At 38.7% G+C, this 16,768-nt stretch overlaps 3 protein-coding genes across 6 annotated transcripts; 2 read left to right on the forward strand and 1 right to left on the reverse strand.

Annotated features, from left to right (window-relative positions):
• The first annotated feature begins 198 nt into the window (after nt 1–198).
• Nucleotides 199–5,070, forward strand: pms2 (PMS1 homolog 2, mismatch repair system component). The gene is made up of 15 exons (XM_055504706.1): nt 199–388; nt 476–618; nt 1,135–1,221; nt 1,293–1,395; nt 1,479–1,662; nt 1,802–1,969; nt 2,121–2,218; nt 2,309–2,408; nt 2,496–2,580; nt 2,669–2,821; nt 2,981–3,854; nt 3,935–4,102; nt 4,221–4,321; nt 4,411–4,574; nt 4,672–5,070. The coding sequence occupies exons 1-15, from the start codon at nt 375–377 to the stop codon at nt 4,813–4,815; spliced, it is 2,586 nt and encodes an 861-aa protein (XP_055360681.1). The 5' UTR covers nt 199–374; the 3' UTR covers nt 4,816–5,070.
• A 49-nt stretch (nt 5,071–5,119) lies between these two features.
• Nucleotides 5,120–11,055, forward strand: rsph10b (radial spoke head 10 homolog B). 3 transcript variants are annotated; one of them, XM_055504707.1, is made up of 17 exons: nt 5,120–5,314; nt 5,415–5,490; nt 5,703–5,876; nt 6,492–6,577; nt 6,650–6,770; nt 6,863–7,039; nt 7,149–7,254; nt 7,357–7,466; nt 7,544–7,721; nt 7,804–7,909; nt 8,281–8,360; nt 8,508–8,641; nt 8,870–8,974; nt 9,084–9,239; nt 9,702–9,789; nt 9,953–10,169; nt 10,404–11,050. In XM_055504707.1, the coding sequence occupies exons 1-17, from the start codon at nt 5,238–5,240 to the stop codon at nt 10,438–10,440; spliced, it is 2,028 nt and encodes a 675-aa protein (XP_055360682.1). In that variant the 5' UTR covers nt 5,120–5,237; the 3' UTR covers nt 10,441–11,050. The 3 variants fall into 3 exon arrangements, with proteins under 3 accessions (XP_055360682.1, XP_028990732.2, XP_055360683.1); XM_029134899.3 differs by having other exon boundaries at nt 8,281–8,641; nt 10,404–11,054; XM_055504708.1 differs by lacking the exon at nt 5,415–5,490 and having other exon boundaries at nt 5,171–5,314; nt 8,281–8,641; nt 10,404–11,055.
• dlgap5 (discs, large (Drosophila) homolog-associated protein 5) lies at nt 11,046–16,720 on the reverse strand. 2 transcript variants are annotated; one of them, XM_029134505.2, is made up of 19 exons: nt 16,564–16,720; nt 15,575–15,799; nt 15,296–15,468; nt 15,105–15,179; nt 14,964–14,994; nt 14,794–14,874; nt 14,624–14,704; nt 14,440–14,514; nt 14,299–14,333; nt 13,950–14,200; nt 13,560–13,709; nt 13,384–13,472; nt 13,112–13,272; nt 12,924–13,025; nt 12,499–12,754; nt 11,932–12,392; nt 11,693–11,816; nt 11,418–11,461; nt 11,046–11,256 (listed from the first exon to the last, which is right to left on the reverse strand). In XM_029134505.2, exons 2-19 carry the CDS (start codon nt 15,792–15,794, stop codon nt 11,143–11,145), a joined length of 2,523 nt encoding a protein of 840 aa, XP_028990338.1. In that variant the 5' UTR covers nt 15,795–15,799; nt 16,564–16,720; the 3' UTR covers nt 11,046–11,142. The 2 variants fall into 2 exon arrangements, with proteins under 2 accessions (XP_028990338.1, XP_028990337.1); XM_029134504.2 differs by having other exon boundaries at nt 14,299–14,336.
• Nucleotides 16,721–16,768: the final 48 nt, after the last annotated feature.

A 16,768-nucleotide genomic window follows, 5' to 3' on the forward strand; every position in this document is an offset into this window, starting at 1 on the left:
CCTAAATAGCGCACTAGCTTTTGGTGACGAAATCCTACAAAGTTTGAAGTAATCCTTTTTATTTTAGATTTTTTTACGCCGTGTTATTTTGTGTTAATTCTGTCATCTGGCTTTTGGCAGACAGAAAGTGTATTATTATCATTATTATTATTATTATTTAAAATATTAAAATGCGCATTATTGCGCAACCGTGATGCTTCGAAGTTATTGCGTACTTCGCGCGCCAGAGCTTCTCTTCTCTAGTTTTCAATGTGATGTGGTTCTTTTCATACCAATGCCTTAGATATTTGGCTATGATTGCATTTATAACTGCATTTTAGTTAGCGACCTTTCTCCTCTCTGGCACAGAATTGTATTGATTCATTGCCTTCATTATGACTGATATATGGTAAGTTAGCTATCACAGTACAGTATATACTTGCCTGCAAATTCGTTTCTTTGCCTTCTTTCTTATTGTGCGTGTGTTTTTCCTTAGCACCTCTGATCCTGCAGGAGCAATTAAGGCCATTGACAAGGATTCAGTGCATCAAATCTGCTCAGGACAAGTGGTGCTGACTTTAGCTACTGCTGTCAAAGAACTGGTGGAAAACAGCATTGATGCCGGAGCCACTAATATAGGTAGAATAAAATGCACTTGTAATGTATTTTTAGTGGAAGAGCTGACCAGCTCTCTATGTATTCGCTTTACATCTCGACACTTTAAAACGTAAACTATCTTAAACTTCCTTGTGCACAGTCATTGGGAACGTTGTCAATCAGTGTATTACCTGTAGATCAGATTCTCGGATCCTTTTCTTTTCTCGCTTTCTCTCTTCAAATCCTCTTCTAGTTTGTCCTCTGTCAGCTTTAACTACAGTTCAGCATACTTTAACATACGGACTCCATTTAAACTTTAAACAGTCGTCAGACATGAAAGTATAAGTAACTACACAATTGTGTAATAACCTTTATAGTTTTTGAAATGTAACTGCTTCTTCTGCATGCATTTAGGTATGTTAAAACAGCCAACAGATACCTAAAGCAATTTGTGGGAAATAAATTCATTCACTGTTTCTAGTTTAACATAAATGTTCTGTTTCAAGGACTTGATATGTTTCCAAAGAGAGCTGCAGATTGATTTTTTACATGTTACAGATATAAAGCTAAAGGACTTTGGAGCTGGACTAGTGGAAGTGTCAGACAATGGCAAAGGTGTAGAAGAAGCCAACTTTGAAGGACTGAGTAGGTGTCAAATTTGTGAGTTAGTCCAGTTATAGCTATTCTGAGTAAAAACATGTTCTTCTGTTTTACAGCACTGAAGCATCACACATCAAAGCTAACAGATTTCTCAGATCTCATCCATGTGGAAACATTTGGTTTTAGAGGCGAAGCTCTTAGTTCTTTATGTGCACTGAGGTTGATCACTTTTTAATTTTGCAGACAATTTGTGATTACTAATCACCATTTGAACTTAAGTTACCTCAAACCTCTTGTTCCAGTGACCTGAGTGTGGTTACCTGCCACAAGTCCAGTCAGGTGGGTACCAAACTAGTGTTTGATTGCAAAGGTCACCTAGTCCAGCGGTCACCTCATCCTCGTCAGCAAGGCACCACGGTCAGCCTGCAGCAGCTCTTCTACACGTTACCTGTTCGACACAAAGAGTTCCAGCGCAATATAAAGAAGGTTAGTCATTTAATGAATATTCTGATATTTCTGTAGTTTTCATTCTGACCACAAGTCACGTGTAATGTAATCTCTGAGCAAACACCTTTTGGTACAACAGCCTTCATCCTCAATATCAAACACTCTTCTGCATTTTCAGGAGTACAACAAATTGCTGCATGTCTTGCAGTCCTACTGTATCATCTCTACAGGAGTGCGTATTACCTGTTCTAACCAAAATGGTCAGGGAAAGCGCAGCACAATCCTCAGCACCAGCGGTAGCCAGAATATGAGAGATAACATAGGAGCTTTATTTGGACCTAAACAGGTTGAGACCTTTTTCTTTATTGCATAATATAATTGCAGTCTACAGAATGTATGAGATTGACCATAACACCTTTGTAGAATAGCAAAGTTGTCTGTTGATTGGATTATTTGTGATAATTCAGTTTTTCCTGTGGTTTGTCTGTATTTTGCAGCTACAAAGTCTTCTGCCGTTTCAACAGCTATTGCCAACGAAAAATATTACTGAAGAATATGGTCTTGTGGATGCCGAGCTTCACAAAGAGCTTTTTACGTGAGTGGCACTATTGCAATTTCTCTATTTTACGATTTATCTGCTCAGAAGAAAGAGTTTCTTTTACTGGAAAACTTTGTGTTTTGGAAGTATCACAGGGTTTGTGTCTCAAGGAGACCATGGTGTTGGAAGAAGTGCCACAGACAGACAGTTCTTTTTTATTAACAATCGTCCATGTGATCCTCATAAGGTCATTGTCAGTGGACTTATCCAGCAAAATAATTAATGGTGATGGTTCATCTTGTATATCTAACCTCTGGTTGTTTCCATCTTGCAGGTGACCAAACTTGTAAATGAAGTGTATCATATGTATAACAGACATCAGTATCCATTTGCTGCCTTGAACATAGCTGTCGTCTCAGGTAAAGAATTTAAAGCCTGTTGATCAAACCTTTGTAGCTGAAACACAGCGTTGATAGTTTGTAATGTACAGTGGTTTTGTCTTTTCAGAGTGTGTGGATGTAAACGTAACCCCAGATAAACGGCAGATTTTACTTCAAGAAGAGAAACTCCTACTCGCTATTCTCAAGACCTCTCTCATCAACATGTATGAAGCTGGAGTTAATAAGATCACCCTCAACTCTGCAGCCATTCCCAGGACCAGTAAGGAAATATCTCTACATTAGGAGTGTCGGCTATAAAAGAATTTCCCTGTATTTAAAGTATGCTGAACCAGAGTAATGTAACTGAATAGCTCTTTGTTAAATGTTTTGACGTGAATTTTATTCATTATTTCATTTTATTATTCACACTTATTTCTAGACACATCCTCTGCATCTGAGCTGCACAAGGTCTCTTCATCTAATGAGAATGAACATGGACAGGATGTGCAATCAATAACTCAAAGACCAAAGTCATGTTTGAACCTGGTTGGACTAAAAGCTGCTTTTTCCAGTTATCGCAGTTCCACTTGTGGCAACAAAGCAGAAGTGAAACCTGCCAACAGCGACTCATCACAGAAAACACTGCAGCAATTTTTTAAGAGTTCTGTAACCCCTTCTACTTGCAATGCAAGTGGAAATGTTTCAGTGAAATCCACAAGGGATTTAGGCAAATGTTCTTTAGTAGGAAATTCTGTGCAAGGCAGCTTCAGTTATGGAAAAATGTGTAGTGGTGCAGATGATGAAAAAGACATTGCTACATCAAGTGAGTTCACAGCAGGAGCAGGAAATTATTCTTCTGGTATGGAGCTCAGTTCTCATGAACTAATGATTAACTACCCAAGTGTACAAAATGAAATTTTTGAAGGATCATCTGAAAGTACTCACGCAGTTTCTGGAAACCCAGATACAGAGATACAGAAAGAGCCATGCACCTCTAGGGAGGATGACACTCTCAGTAGTGATGCTAAAAGGTCTAGAAAGGAGGATCAACATTTCTCTGCACGGTGTAAACCAAATACCCTTTCAGATAGTTCTGAGAAATCATTTTCCACTATAGTGGATGCTCCAGCCTGCTTACGAAAGAGGATAGTTCATCTCAAGTTTTCTCTACATGAGCTTGCGGAGAAGATGAGGCAGTTACAAGATCAACACAAGGAAACCACTGGTGAGAAGCTATGCTATCGTCGGTTTAGGGCCAAAATCAATACTGGAGAGAACCAAAGTGCAGAGGAAGAGCTTAAGAAGGAAATCAGGTAATGCATGATTCCTACTGTACTGCTGATGGGAATGAAATTTTGTTCTGGTAGTAATTTATGTTTCTTTTTTCCCACAGTAAAGAAATGTTCAAAGAGATGGAGATTATTGGTCAGTTTAACCTGGGCTTCATTATCACCAAACTTTTCTCAGACATCTTCATGATTGACCAGCATGCTACAGATGAGAAATACAACTTTGAGATGCTCCAGCAGCACACTGTGCTTCAAGGACAAAAACTCATAGTGTAAGAATCAATATTTTAAGAGAATTATATTGCTTAGAATGACTTTAATACAGTATTGCTTAATGACTGTGTTTCTATGGAAATAGGAAATAAATGATACTTTTCATTTAATTTTCAGCCCTCAGAAACTTGACCTGAACATGGTCAGTGAGAATATACTCATAGAGAACATAGACATTTTCAGGAAGAATGGCTTCGAATTTCAGATTGAAGAGGATGGTATGAAGTTTATTATTCTAAGAGTGATTAAGTAATTGGTTTATTAGAATGGTCCATTTTGTACTTTACAAATGTCAATTTGCCCATAGCTCCAGTGAGGGTCAGGCTTGTGTCATTGCCCACAAGTAAGAATTGGACATTTGGTGTAGCTGACATTGAGGAATTGATCTTCATGCTGAGTGACAGCCCAGGAGTTATGTGCCGCCCATCCAGAGTCAGGCAGATGTTTGCCTCAAGGGCTTGTCGAAAATCTGTGAGTTTAAGTAACAGTAACAGACACAGAGAACATGTCCAGTCACCCATTGATTAAAAAATTGACTGCCTTACTACCCCTTTGTGTGCATTTTTAGGTAATGATTGGCACTGCTTTGAGTGGTAGTGAAATGAAGAAGCTGGTGAATCATATGGGAGAAATTGAGCATCCATGGAACTGTCCTCATGGCAGACCTACGATGAGACATCTCGTCAACTTGGACGTCGTCTCACAACACTGAGCAAGTCAAAGAAACAACTTTAAATCCCTATTTAGAGTTGTTTTATCTGGTAAATATGAACACATAGGCAATGCAATTAATATTGAATTCAAACTGTATATTGTTGCTGCAAATCCTTGGTATGTTCATTTTTTTATTGATTACTTTTAATGGTTGTCTTAATAAAAAACATTACTGATTTTATTTCTACTTTGCATCTCAGGTTTGTTTACACTTTAAGATTTGTTTTTATGAGAAATAAACTGGATACATATATGTGTTGGCTTTATGACCTTTTTTGTTTTTTCAAGCGATTCGCTATTTTGACCAGTTAAGGCTGCCGTAGTTATTTGCGTCTCGTTACCATGGAAAGGAATTCTACAGAAAATACGTAAACGGCGCAAAATCGCGCAGGTTAGAGAAAAACGTAGCTCTGTAGCAGGATGAAATCTAACGAGGAGCAACTCGAGGAGAATCACATTTATGAACCACCGACACTGCGTCGGCTAATTGTACAGAGGTACAGCAGTCATCCATAATGTTACTGCGTCCTCGGGCTAATTAGACATTTCTATGTGACAGTTCTTGTTGTGAAGTGTAAATATTGGTGTTACTGGCAGGTTTGAAGGGGAAATCTGTGAAGGTCAGTTTCATGAAAAAGGTGTTGCTTTTTTTGAAGGTGGCCACACATACAAGGTAAAAAATAACCACAACGACTTTTGATTTTCATTAAAACTCAGTAATCAGAGTCTTTTTTAATAGCTTCAATTTATTCGCAAAATTAGTAGTTATTTAATAAGCTAATACGTTAAACTTATTGTGCTGTATTAAACATATAAAGGAAAAATAATAAATAAGAAGTGGCTCCATTTAAACATTTTGGTGATTCTAAGTTTCTAATCCAACAGGGAGAGTTTTTGTGCAACACACCCAAGGGGGAGGGCACTTACACACAGCCAGATGGCAGCTTTTATAGTGGGGATGTGTGCAATGGTATACGACATGGGCTTGGAACCTACATGTGTGCAAAAAGTTCAGTGTCATATAAAGGGCAGTGGCATCAGGGCAAGCGGCATGGAAAGGTAAGACTCATTGGTTCCTTATGTGTGGTTCTTAAGGAGTTTGTTTGTATATATTATTCAATTAAATTCCAATTCACAGCATAGTTACCCTTACAAAGTAAGGTAAGACCTTCCACAACTGTACCCAGCAAGTCGCAAATAAAGGAAGCCTTTAATTGTAACCACATGCATATATATGTTGTTGCTTGTTATTCTTTTCTTTCTCAATCTCCTCACAACTGGTCAAGGCAGATGGAAGGCCACATGAAGTCTGATTGTATAAAACTAAACTACTATATATAGAGATCTGTATATATAGATCTGTATATACCTGTATAGATATACAAATACATAAAGATCTCTCGAAGAAGAAGATGAAGAACAATGACAAGCAACAACAAGCAACTGCCCATTGAAGACACACTGATTTTGTGATACTTGGTGGGAGAGAAAAAGAGAGAGGGAGAACAGCTACTTGGAGAGAAAGAGACAAAGTTAGAAAAACAAAGAACAAAGATGACAGGTTATTGGATAGAATAAATAGATAGAAACAAAGGTGTATGAAGTAAGTCCCCCAGCAGTCTATGTCTATTGCAGCTTAACTAAATGTTATTTAATTGTTTATTTTTGTGTTAGGGCACAGTGTATTACAACCAAAGTAAGACCTCTTGGTACAAAGGATACTGGGTGAAGAACTGCAAAGAGGGATGGGGCGTGAGATGGTATGTATGGAGGGCATGATCTAAACTGTAGTCTATCTGAACTGTCAAAAATGAACATCTGTTTGGTGACAGCTACAACTCTGGTAACATTTACTTTGGTGAGTGGAAGAGCAACCGGAGACATGGACAGGGCACAATGAGATGGCAGAAGCTGAGACAGCAGTATGCTGGGGAATGGATAGATGGAGTTCAGGTAAGGCCCTCTCCCACATTGACACTGACTTCATTTATTATCCTGAAGTCCCTGCTGTATTTCAAGGATTTATTTGTTCACTTCTCCAACAGCATGGGCACGGCACACATGTCTGGATTCTGCAGCGATCGAATTGGGGTCACTATTCCCAGAGCAATCAATACACAGGGGATTTTGTCCAGGGTCAGCGGCATGGGCGGGGAAGCTTTTACTATGCTGGCGGTGCCGTCTATGAAGGAGAATGGAAAAGCAATAAAAAACATGGGAAGGTTAATAAATCAAACAGTGTTGCCTTTTGCTTGCAAATTCAGTAAAATACAAAGTTAGCCAAATGTTTTTTTAAACATTGTGACGTACAACTACTTCCCTCTGCTATAGGGTAAATTCACATTTAAGGACGGACGTGTTTTTGAGGGAGAGTTTGAGCAAGACCAGATGATAACATTCAGCTTGCACAAAAACAGTGCTCCTAACCTTCTGTGTGGTAAACACCAGCAGCAAATCAGCTGTATTAATAATGCTGAAACTACTATTAGTAAGATAATTAACAATCTTACATGTGGACATTTCTTGTGCCTGTTTATAGGTGGATCCTCTTTGTCTATTAGTGAGTTATTTACTTTTGATATGGGTCTTAACATTGAACGTCTTCTGGATATGTTTCCTGAGAGAAGGAGAAACACGGAGCTCCAACAGGTAAATTGTTATCAAAAAATGTTAGGTTAGGTTTGGTGGTCAGTTTGTGACCTGAAACTCTTACTTAAATGTAACAGGTCGAGTTTGTGGCGCTGCAGAAAAACACAGAACTGAGGTCCATTTATAGTTTCTACCGAGGACTTGGTCAAACACACACCTCCCTGCTATCACATCTGCAGTTGTTGCGCCTGCTCAAAGACTGTAAGATCCACCATCATGGCATCAGTCTCCCACAGGTAGAATATTTGATCAAAGGTGAGAAGGAGCACCATATGCAGCGAACAGATCATAATGTTAATAACTTGGGATAATGCTTTACATCCTTGTGTGTTTTCAGAAGATGAAACTGCAGAGAACCAATTTCCTTTTACCCCCTTGCAGCTTCATAGGTTTATCAGCTGTCTGGTGATCGTGGCCTTCCACACCTACAACAAAGACATGACGTATGACATCATGTTGTTGTTTTCAATCTTCTGTGATTGACTAAATAAAAAAAAAAACTGGGATGAAATACATACTGTACATTCTTAACCCTCACATGGGGGACTGTAATATGTACATATGTATATAATTCTATGTAACTTCTTACCAAACCATATGTTCTAATGGTACAAGTTCAATTAGTCCAACATTTAGTTTATTATGTCCTGTATTTAGTGCTAATTTGAAATCATAGCATGCTCACACGCTAAACATCTTGGTCAATGTGGATTTGATAAGTTATCAATTAAAAAAAACAACAGAATATGTCAAAATAACACAGTAAAGCTCTTCACATACACTTGTTATCTCTTTAACAATTCTGCTGTCACAGGTCAGCAGCAAACCTTCTGGCTGCATGCTTCTCCAAACTCCTGACTGATGACATTATTCCAAATGCGAAGAATGTAAAAGGTGTTACTCTGCATGCTCTTCTACACACACATATCAGAGAGTGGGCATTTAACATTACATTTCACTTTAAGGACACTGCATGTTTCTCTGTTGTCCCATTTGCACTCTTTTTCCATGCATCAATATTTACTGTGCTCATCTACGTAGGTTTCCTGTTCAGACACCCATCTCTTTCAGTGACGTCCATGTCGTACATGGAAAGATGTTGGCAAATATACAAAACCTACTGCAGTGTCAGCACAACAGACATGACCTACCGACACCTGCTGTGGATGTTCAAGGTACATCAAACTCTAATGAAGTGATTACAATGAACTTTATATTTATTAAAAAATATTTTTAATTAAACTAGAGCAAAATGTTTGAGATTAAAACGTTTTGTCTCAAACAAAAACCATGTCATTTAGATTCACTGTATTCACTGTAAAGCAAATATACAAATAACATGAATACATTGTATCATTTCCTGTTTAAGAAAAGACCTAATTGGTTATTGTAACATACAACAGGATCTTCAGCTGCTGGACAATAATCTGACTCTAAAAAAGTTACTGGAGTTAATCACCGCAGAGAGCGCAGACTGCAACAATTTGTCCTCTTGTCTGAATCTGGAGGTTTGCTTATTATTTATTTAAGTTAACTCACTGATCATCTTTTTTCAATATCTACTAAAAACTGCATTCGTTCATCTTACTCAAGTGTTTTTATTGTGGCACCTGTCAGATTACATTCCTGGAGGCTTTCGAGGTACTCGTGGGCTGTGCTGATATGCAGCATGTTTCAGAAGACCTGGAGGGGAGCCTGCATCTGTCCAGATGTAACACTCAGGAAAAGACTAGCAAAAGGCTATTGGCAAATAGAAACTGTTCACCCCAGTCGGTTAGATTCTTTTTCACATAAAAATACTAAACATACTGAGTATACCTTATGTCCTTATATTTACAATATATGTTATATATATATATATATATATATATATATATATATATATATATATATATATATATATATATATATATATATATATATATATATATTGTGGTAGCCAGCCTTAAACAGATTTTGAAGTAATCACGAGTAAAGGCTTACTCACATAAATAAGTTGATTCAAATAATGCAGTCAAGGAGGCAGCACATTTGCTCATGTTTTTATGCTTTTCCTCTGTGAGTAAGAGATTTGATTGTCCATGGACTTCAGTTCAATGTTAGCCTAGAGTGTCAAATTCTCTTCCTCCCCTGCAGATGAGTTTAGATGACACAGCGTTGCAGTTGTTTGATGCATCTGAATTAACATCAACCACTGGCACAGATTTATTTTAATTTTTTTTTATATTTCATCAGACAGGCAAATCTATTACCGCTGCAGAATATTCCCTTGCTCATAATCTGGACAAACAACACATTGTCATTGAGGAATCAGAGTTTGAGGGTTTGTTTTGATTTCCTGATTTTCTCACCTCTATATTGCATGTATATTGTGCTACTGTATATCCAGACATATGTATTGTACCAGGAAGAAACACTTGCAAATGCTTACAGCCATCATCGTTATCAGGTGGGGCTGATATTAATACTGTATAATATTTTTGCAGACCACACAGAAGAGGAGGACAAAGACAAGAAGACCAAAAGAATAAAATCCCAAAACTGTGAAATAGAGGTCTGTGCCCAGAAAATTCATCAGTTCTTGAACCACGTGTTCTTCCCAGCTTTTGAACATTATCAGTCAGTAAACAGTTGCATAAAAGAAAAAAGGAACAGCTTCCATGAGAATCAGACGTCCAGTCATCTAGAAGTCTCAAGAGCCAGGTAGGCTGATGTTGTAAATGTAATGATTGCATCAATATTTATATGTAGTTTCTCTTTAGACTTCAAACTTGATTAGATCCTATTGCTTTTGATGCTTTGCATTTTTGAGTGGACAATTTCCAACAAAAGTGAAAACAGCAATTCCAAATCACATACAGCCAGCAGATGGCATACCTCTCTTACCCAATCATCACATACACATGTTGCTCAATGATGTACCAATGTGTGTTACAGGACGCAGGGGGATTTGGAGACTGTCCAGCAAACATAATGTTGAAGCTTGGGAAGGAACTGGCTGAAGCAAAGATCTATTCATTGTCAAAAAAAATATTCTCAATATAATAATAATAATAATGAGAACAGTGCTGACAGCCAAGCAAACAATGCGTAGTAATTGGTTTAGTTGCAGCATGTTCCACCATCATGTTAGTAAAACATTACATCATTCAGAGGGTGATACATGCATTTTTGCAGGCACAGTACCACCTGCGAAAGCCAGGGTGAATGGACTGAACTCAGTCCAGTGGGTGTCTAGGGTAGCTATAATTTCAGCTGTATATTGTTCTGTTTAGAATTTTACATTTTATTAATTGTAGGTTTGTGATTTTAGTCACTTGGATAAGTGTGTGTGTGTCCAGAGCATCTGATCAGTGATGTTCAATTTTTGATAATATGCTTTCCCATAAATTGTTCTATTGTTGGGGGCGGTTCCAATTGTATTTCATTTTCTTTGTTTTGCTTTACATACTAACTTGTGTTGCTGATATTCAAAGAACTTGTAAGATGTCTGGATTGTTCCACAGAGGAAAGTGGCGATTTGGTTATTTTTAGAAAATCCCATCAGGCTTTTATAATTAAAATTAAGAATACCAGTCATTTTCTTTTTGTAACTAGAACTTTATTCAAATGTTCTTGTAAAATACCCTCCACCAAGTGATGTCAAAACTTCAAATGTAAAATAAAACTTCTGGTACTACATATTAGAGGGAGGGGTAAACACCATGAGGTCACTCGGACAAACAGACTGACGTATCTGGTTCTTCACATGTGGAGTAAAGGGAAGCAGGGCAGACTCTGCTGGGCATACCTTAAAAACAACAAAGTACAACAAGAACAGTCAATGAGAATATCTATCAATGAAAATGTATTTAATTTAAAAGAGTTAGCTGGGAGCCTAGAGGGCTTTCAAGGTGAGGTTAAGAGTCAACATTTTAGATGGAGGTTTAAAATAAAATAAAAAAACTGGACCTGTGGTGACTGAAGAGTTAAGTCTGAAGACACTCCAGACAGTGCTGTGGCAACAGAAGGATAAAAAAGTAAAGTGAGTAAAGACAGGGAAAAAATATGTAGCTTGTAATATTTAGAAAAAAAAAAAACTATGCCAAGTTTAGGGGGATTATTCTCTACACAAAAGGCAAACAACATTTATGCTTTAGGTTACAACATGCAGATCTGCTATGTGAGGTACAACAAGATTCTTATTTAAACAAAAGGATCAAAAACAGCTCCTCTGACTGACTGACCTCTGGGACTCTCCATCTCTATATCTACTGCCATAGGTGAGTGGGTCTCCATGGCAACTGCCCCTGACAGGCTGCCTCTCTGTGAAGGTCGGAGATAGCGCTCAAAGTCCAACCCTGGAATGTCCTGGAACATGTACAAATAGAGAACGAGTTTTTAAATTAGATACAACTATTTAGATCTGTTTTAAGTAGATAATTTGAGCTTTTAAATCCAAGATAGAAATCACAAAACACATTACCTCAACAAGTGGGCTATTGGGTGTACAGCACACAGAGTCCTGGGTCTCTATGGGGGCCTTAGAAATGGGTTGGAGTGAATCGACAAGGCTGCGCGTGCCTAGTTCAGAAACAGTATTGTCTGACTGTTCAGCGCTATTATCAGGCTGGGTTTCATCTGAAAGTACTTCTGTGACAGGGTTGACACAGAGAGAGACATTTACAGTGTCCTTTTCTTTTTGGCACGGGCTTGCCATGAGGTTGCCACACTGAAGCTGGGATGCTTGTAGTGGGGTCTGGGCCAGTGTAAGACAATGATGCGGGTTAGGGAGGACAAGCTGAGGAAGGGAGGCACCTGCTGAAACAGGAGTTTGTGCCAGTGCAAGGGACCGTCGGGTGGTCCTTCGAGGAGTAAGAGAGCTTGAGGAAGGAGAGGCCTGAAGCAGAACAGTAGCACTGAGGTGGCTGGATCTCCTAACCAAACCTATAGACATAAAAATTTATTAGAACTCCAAATACTCCAGCTCAAACATAAAAGGAACAAAACATGCAAACTAACACTGATATAAAATGTCAACCCCCTCCCCCACCTGACTGTTTGGCTGGACTCTCCACCTTGAAGAACCCTCCATCAAAGGTTACAGTGTCTGCGATTTGGGCCTCTGTTTGGATTGGTCGTTCCTCAGAGTTCAGGCAACCTTTCTCTTCAACATTACTGGCATCCTTTGCTGCTCTCGCTGCCTCTATTGCTTGTTGTTTGGCCTTCATAGCCGCTTTCACAGCAGCCAGACGTAATTTGGCTGCTGCTTTGGTTTCTGTGGGCTTAGCAGGCGCAGCTGGTTGTTTCTGTCAAAATGACAAAAAGGCAGCGTGTGTTAGTCTGTGTTTGCATTATGTTTCCTACCTGGTTAAACAAACCTTCATCTGTAACTTTTTCATCAACAAATGTTTTCAGAAAAAACACCCTCCCAAACTACCTTTAATTGTCAAAACCAGACCAAATTCAGGTTCTCACCTTCAGTAATTTCCTCTGCCGTGGTGCGGGCTTGTTCTCCTCCACCCAATCTCGACCCTCTGCTTCTTTGAGAGAGTCAAATTTCTTGTTGACATCCTCTACCTAAATATGGTTACAACAAAAGCATTATTTCTTCTTGTGTGTATGGTGACAAGGTGTCATCCTTTTTCCGGTGAAGAGATACTCACCTGGTAATAAACCATGTCCCAAAAACCCTGCAGGTCAGTGCAAGTGGTGATCTTCTCCCCTCGACCCAGTTCACAGTCATCTACCAGACCACTGAACTGGTTGAATCGTTCTTTCATCAAAAGCCTTGCCTGGCCAACAGCTGTACGCATGCGGTCTCTCACTAAATAGGAAAAAGCACAGTTAAAATTATTAAAACTAATTAGGAATATAATTACTCTAAAACCACTAAATTTAAGATGTCTTGCACTCCTGTTAAAGAAGACGAACTCACTTTCTTCTGGGATTAACTCATCCTCCACTTTAGATTCCCACTGACCACACAACACTGTCAGTCTGTCGGTCTCACTGGCAATTACCCCTCTAAATGACATAAAAAATCATTTATTTTAAAATGAACCAAAGATAATAATAACCAAACATATACTGTAAGGGTAAAAGGCCTGTCACCTAAAGTATGGTACATCATGCTTTGATTCAAGCGGGCTGCCTGGAGATGCAGGAGCCACCGAGTGTGATGTACATGGAGACAAGTGGGCAGGGGATTTAGGAGGAGTGGGCAGCTCAGCATTAAATGTAAGTACTGGAGGCAGATTGAAGCTGTGTTGGAAAAATAACATAATATTTAGATCAGGAAAAAAAATGCACTACAATTTACATTTCAAAATAAATACATTAATGTCCAATACTTTAGTGGTCTAAATCAAGAAACCATTCTTCTAATACATGCATCCCACAAATCCTCATTAGAAGATTATGTTGTAAGTTGGTAGTTTTACTTTGGCACACCTTATACAGAATCAAATGTGCATTTTTATCATAATAAATAAGTAGAAAAACCTTGGTGAAAGGAAGGAATCTGCTGAGCGGGGAGTAAGAGGCTCAAACTTGAAAGATGACAATCCAGCAGGGGCCTGGAAGACAAAACCTTCTGGGGCAAATGAGTTTGCTGTTTCAGAGTCCCCAGAAAGTAGACAGTCTGTGGAAGCGTGGCCCACCACCATGCGTTCCTTCTCGGTAGAGGATACCAGATTGGGAGCATGAGGGGTTTTCTCTGGATCCTGTAGGTTCAGTTCCTTCAGTTTGAGTTCCTACAAACAGTTAAAAAAAAAACAACAGCATGGTCAACAAATGACAGGTTAACGATATGATTAGCATCCAGACATTTTGGTAAGTGTATAGTTTTTACCTTCACACCAGCGGGCTGGGTGGTACTGATAGCACCTGCTGTACAGCATAAAAGACAACTATTACAAATGTTGCGACATTAAAACTATAACCATGCTTTGTAAAACTGTAAAGAATTCTGAAATTGAATAGTTAATGATACCTTTAGAATTCCTGTCCCTGCCAGATGGGGGTTCCAGAGGCTTGACTACTCTGCTCTTTGTAGTTTTTACATTTACTGTGTGAAGATACAACAGAGAGTCCTAACCTTTAATTATGCATTTCCAATGGTGATATATTTCTACAGTTTCAAAGCAAAGAAAAACTGAAGCTACTAAAGTTTGTACCTGCAGCCTTTTCTTTAGGTTTGTCTGTTACCACTGGAACTGCTTTAACACTGGGCCTGGTTGTTGATCTGGCAAGTGAAACTACAGAAAGAATGGCATAACAGAGGAATCAAATGCAGACACGTGTGGGTAAAAACATGATGGCTTCAATTTTTCTTCTATGCCATTACCTGCACTGACTTTGGTCACAGTTGCTGTAGATTTGACAGCAGCAGTCCGGCTTCTGGTTGATCTTTCCACTGGAGGTTGAACTATAGATAGAACAGTCTGTCAGACCAAATACACACTAGGTATAGGGGGTATTCATCACTTAAAATCAAAAGACACTGAATTTATTTACCTTTCTTTGACACAGAATTTACAACTTGTGTCTTCATAGATTGAGAGAGATAATGAGAGAAAACAAAACAGAGTGCTAATTAGCTCTTAAATCTAGGTAATTTAATTACTAACAATTGATCTACAAAAAAAAGTACAGTACTTTTTCCACTTGGGGATGCTGTTTCATTGAACGAGTTACTCTGATATTCTGGAATGGAATCATGTTCACTTTTGTCTGAAAGACAGAAATCAATACATTAATTGTTTTTATTATTTGTATTACTGCCCCTTTCATTGTTTAAAACCTCAGACACAGTTGGTGTTCAGTCTAAAAATGAGTTCCTCACCCACCTCATTAGTTTTTTGGGGGGCAGCTGGGAGTGTGACGAGGGCAATGCTGTCTTTTGGATGATACAGTCCTGTCTTAAATACACCTTTTCGCTCTCTTTCTTTCTTTTGCTTCTCAAGAGCCTTACGCTCTTTCCAGCGCTCAAGCTGTTTTAACCTGTCTTCTCCTGCAACATCTGTGTGAATAATGACAGCAAAAGATGGTTAGAAAGTAGACAGTGCCTCTTATTACGCATTTTGGGGTAGTTTGTAGGTTTGCCTAGATATATCAAACAGCTTTACTTTTAGCAGGCTTTGTGTTCTGTGGCTTCTCCTGAATAACAGACATATTGGCCACAGCAACGGAGGTATCGAGTTCTGGCAGCTTGTCCAGCCGCCTCCTTGTGTTCACGACCCGCTCTCGATTCTCCTTCTGGGACTGAGACCTTCTCCGGGACATTTTCACCCTCAGCATAGGCACACTGGTGTCCCGCTGGCGAAGGTGAGCAAACTGAGATTCCATGGCAACTGACAGAAAAAGAGGATGTATTATTAAGTAAATTCAATATATATAAAAAGGAATTATATATATTTGCCTCTTCAACTCGACCTAATGTTTCTGATTATCTATGCAAAACATAGAATAAAACGGCAATGCACGACTTCCGTGAAGGCTTGGTTGAAACTAAAGATAACGATGTTAATACAACTTCTAATGCACCAAGGAATAATTTGTTCAATTCTATTGTTTTTCTATAGGCAAAATACTAATTTGACGTTCAACCCACGACTTGTGCACATTCCTCTCCATTCATCCCAAACTGGTTAGTTAACAGATACAGATATCAGCGCATTTGTTAATAAATTATAATAAACAAAAAAATGTAACGATAATACAAACAAATGAGCTCGTTTAATTGTTTTGGGGTTTTTTATTTTAGCTTCAAAAATCCTAAATGGACGCTGGATTCTCAATGAAGATTGATTCCGTTTTTTCCTTATTTCTCAAACTCAAAAATCGTTCGGCCGTCTCGTGCACGAACTCAATCGTCTTTTTAAACTTCGTGGCAGCTCTAACTACTGGTAACGACAGCTACTGGTCTTACCATGCAATGACTAATTACATTATCTAGCATTAACTCAACCAACTTAAATTCGTCCATTGACCACATCAACATTAGCGTAACCACTGTAGCAAACATCGGTGAGGAAATAACAAACATCAGCCAACAAACCAATCAAACATCAAAATAAACTAGTATATTAAACAATATATGGTCGTGCGAACTCACCTCGCTCTTAAGTAATGTATACAAAATCAATTTTTTTAGTCCTATTAAAAACTCCACTAAAATAACGAGCGCTGGCAGCCTAGACAGAAAAAAACAACAGGCTGGGCGGGTCACGTTTTGAATTTACCGGATGTTTCCGCTGATTAGTCAAAAGTCTAACGTCAATAGTACGCAGTGCCACCCATTGGTCTGGAGTGCGAAGTGC

The sequence above is a fragment of the Betta splendens genome, chromosome 19 (assembly GCF_900634795.4).
Source record: "Betta splendens chromosome 19, fBetSpl5.4, whole genome shotgun sequence".
NCBI lineage: Eukaryota > Metazoa > Chordata > Actinopteri > Anabantiformes > Osphronemidae > Betta > Betta splendens.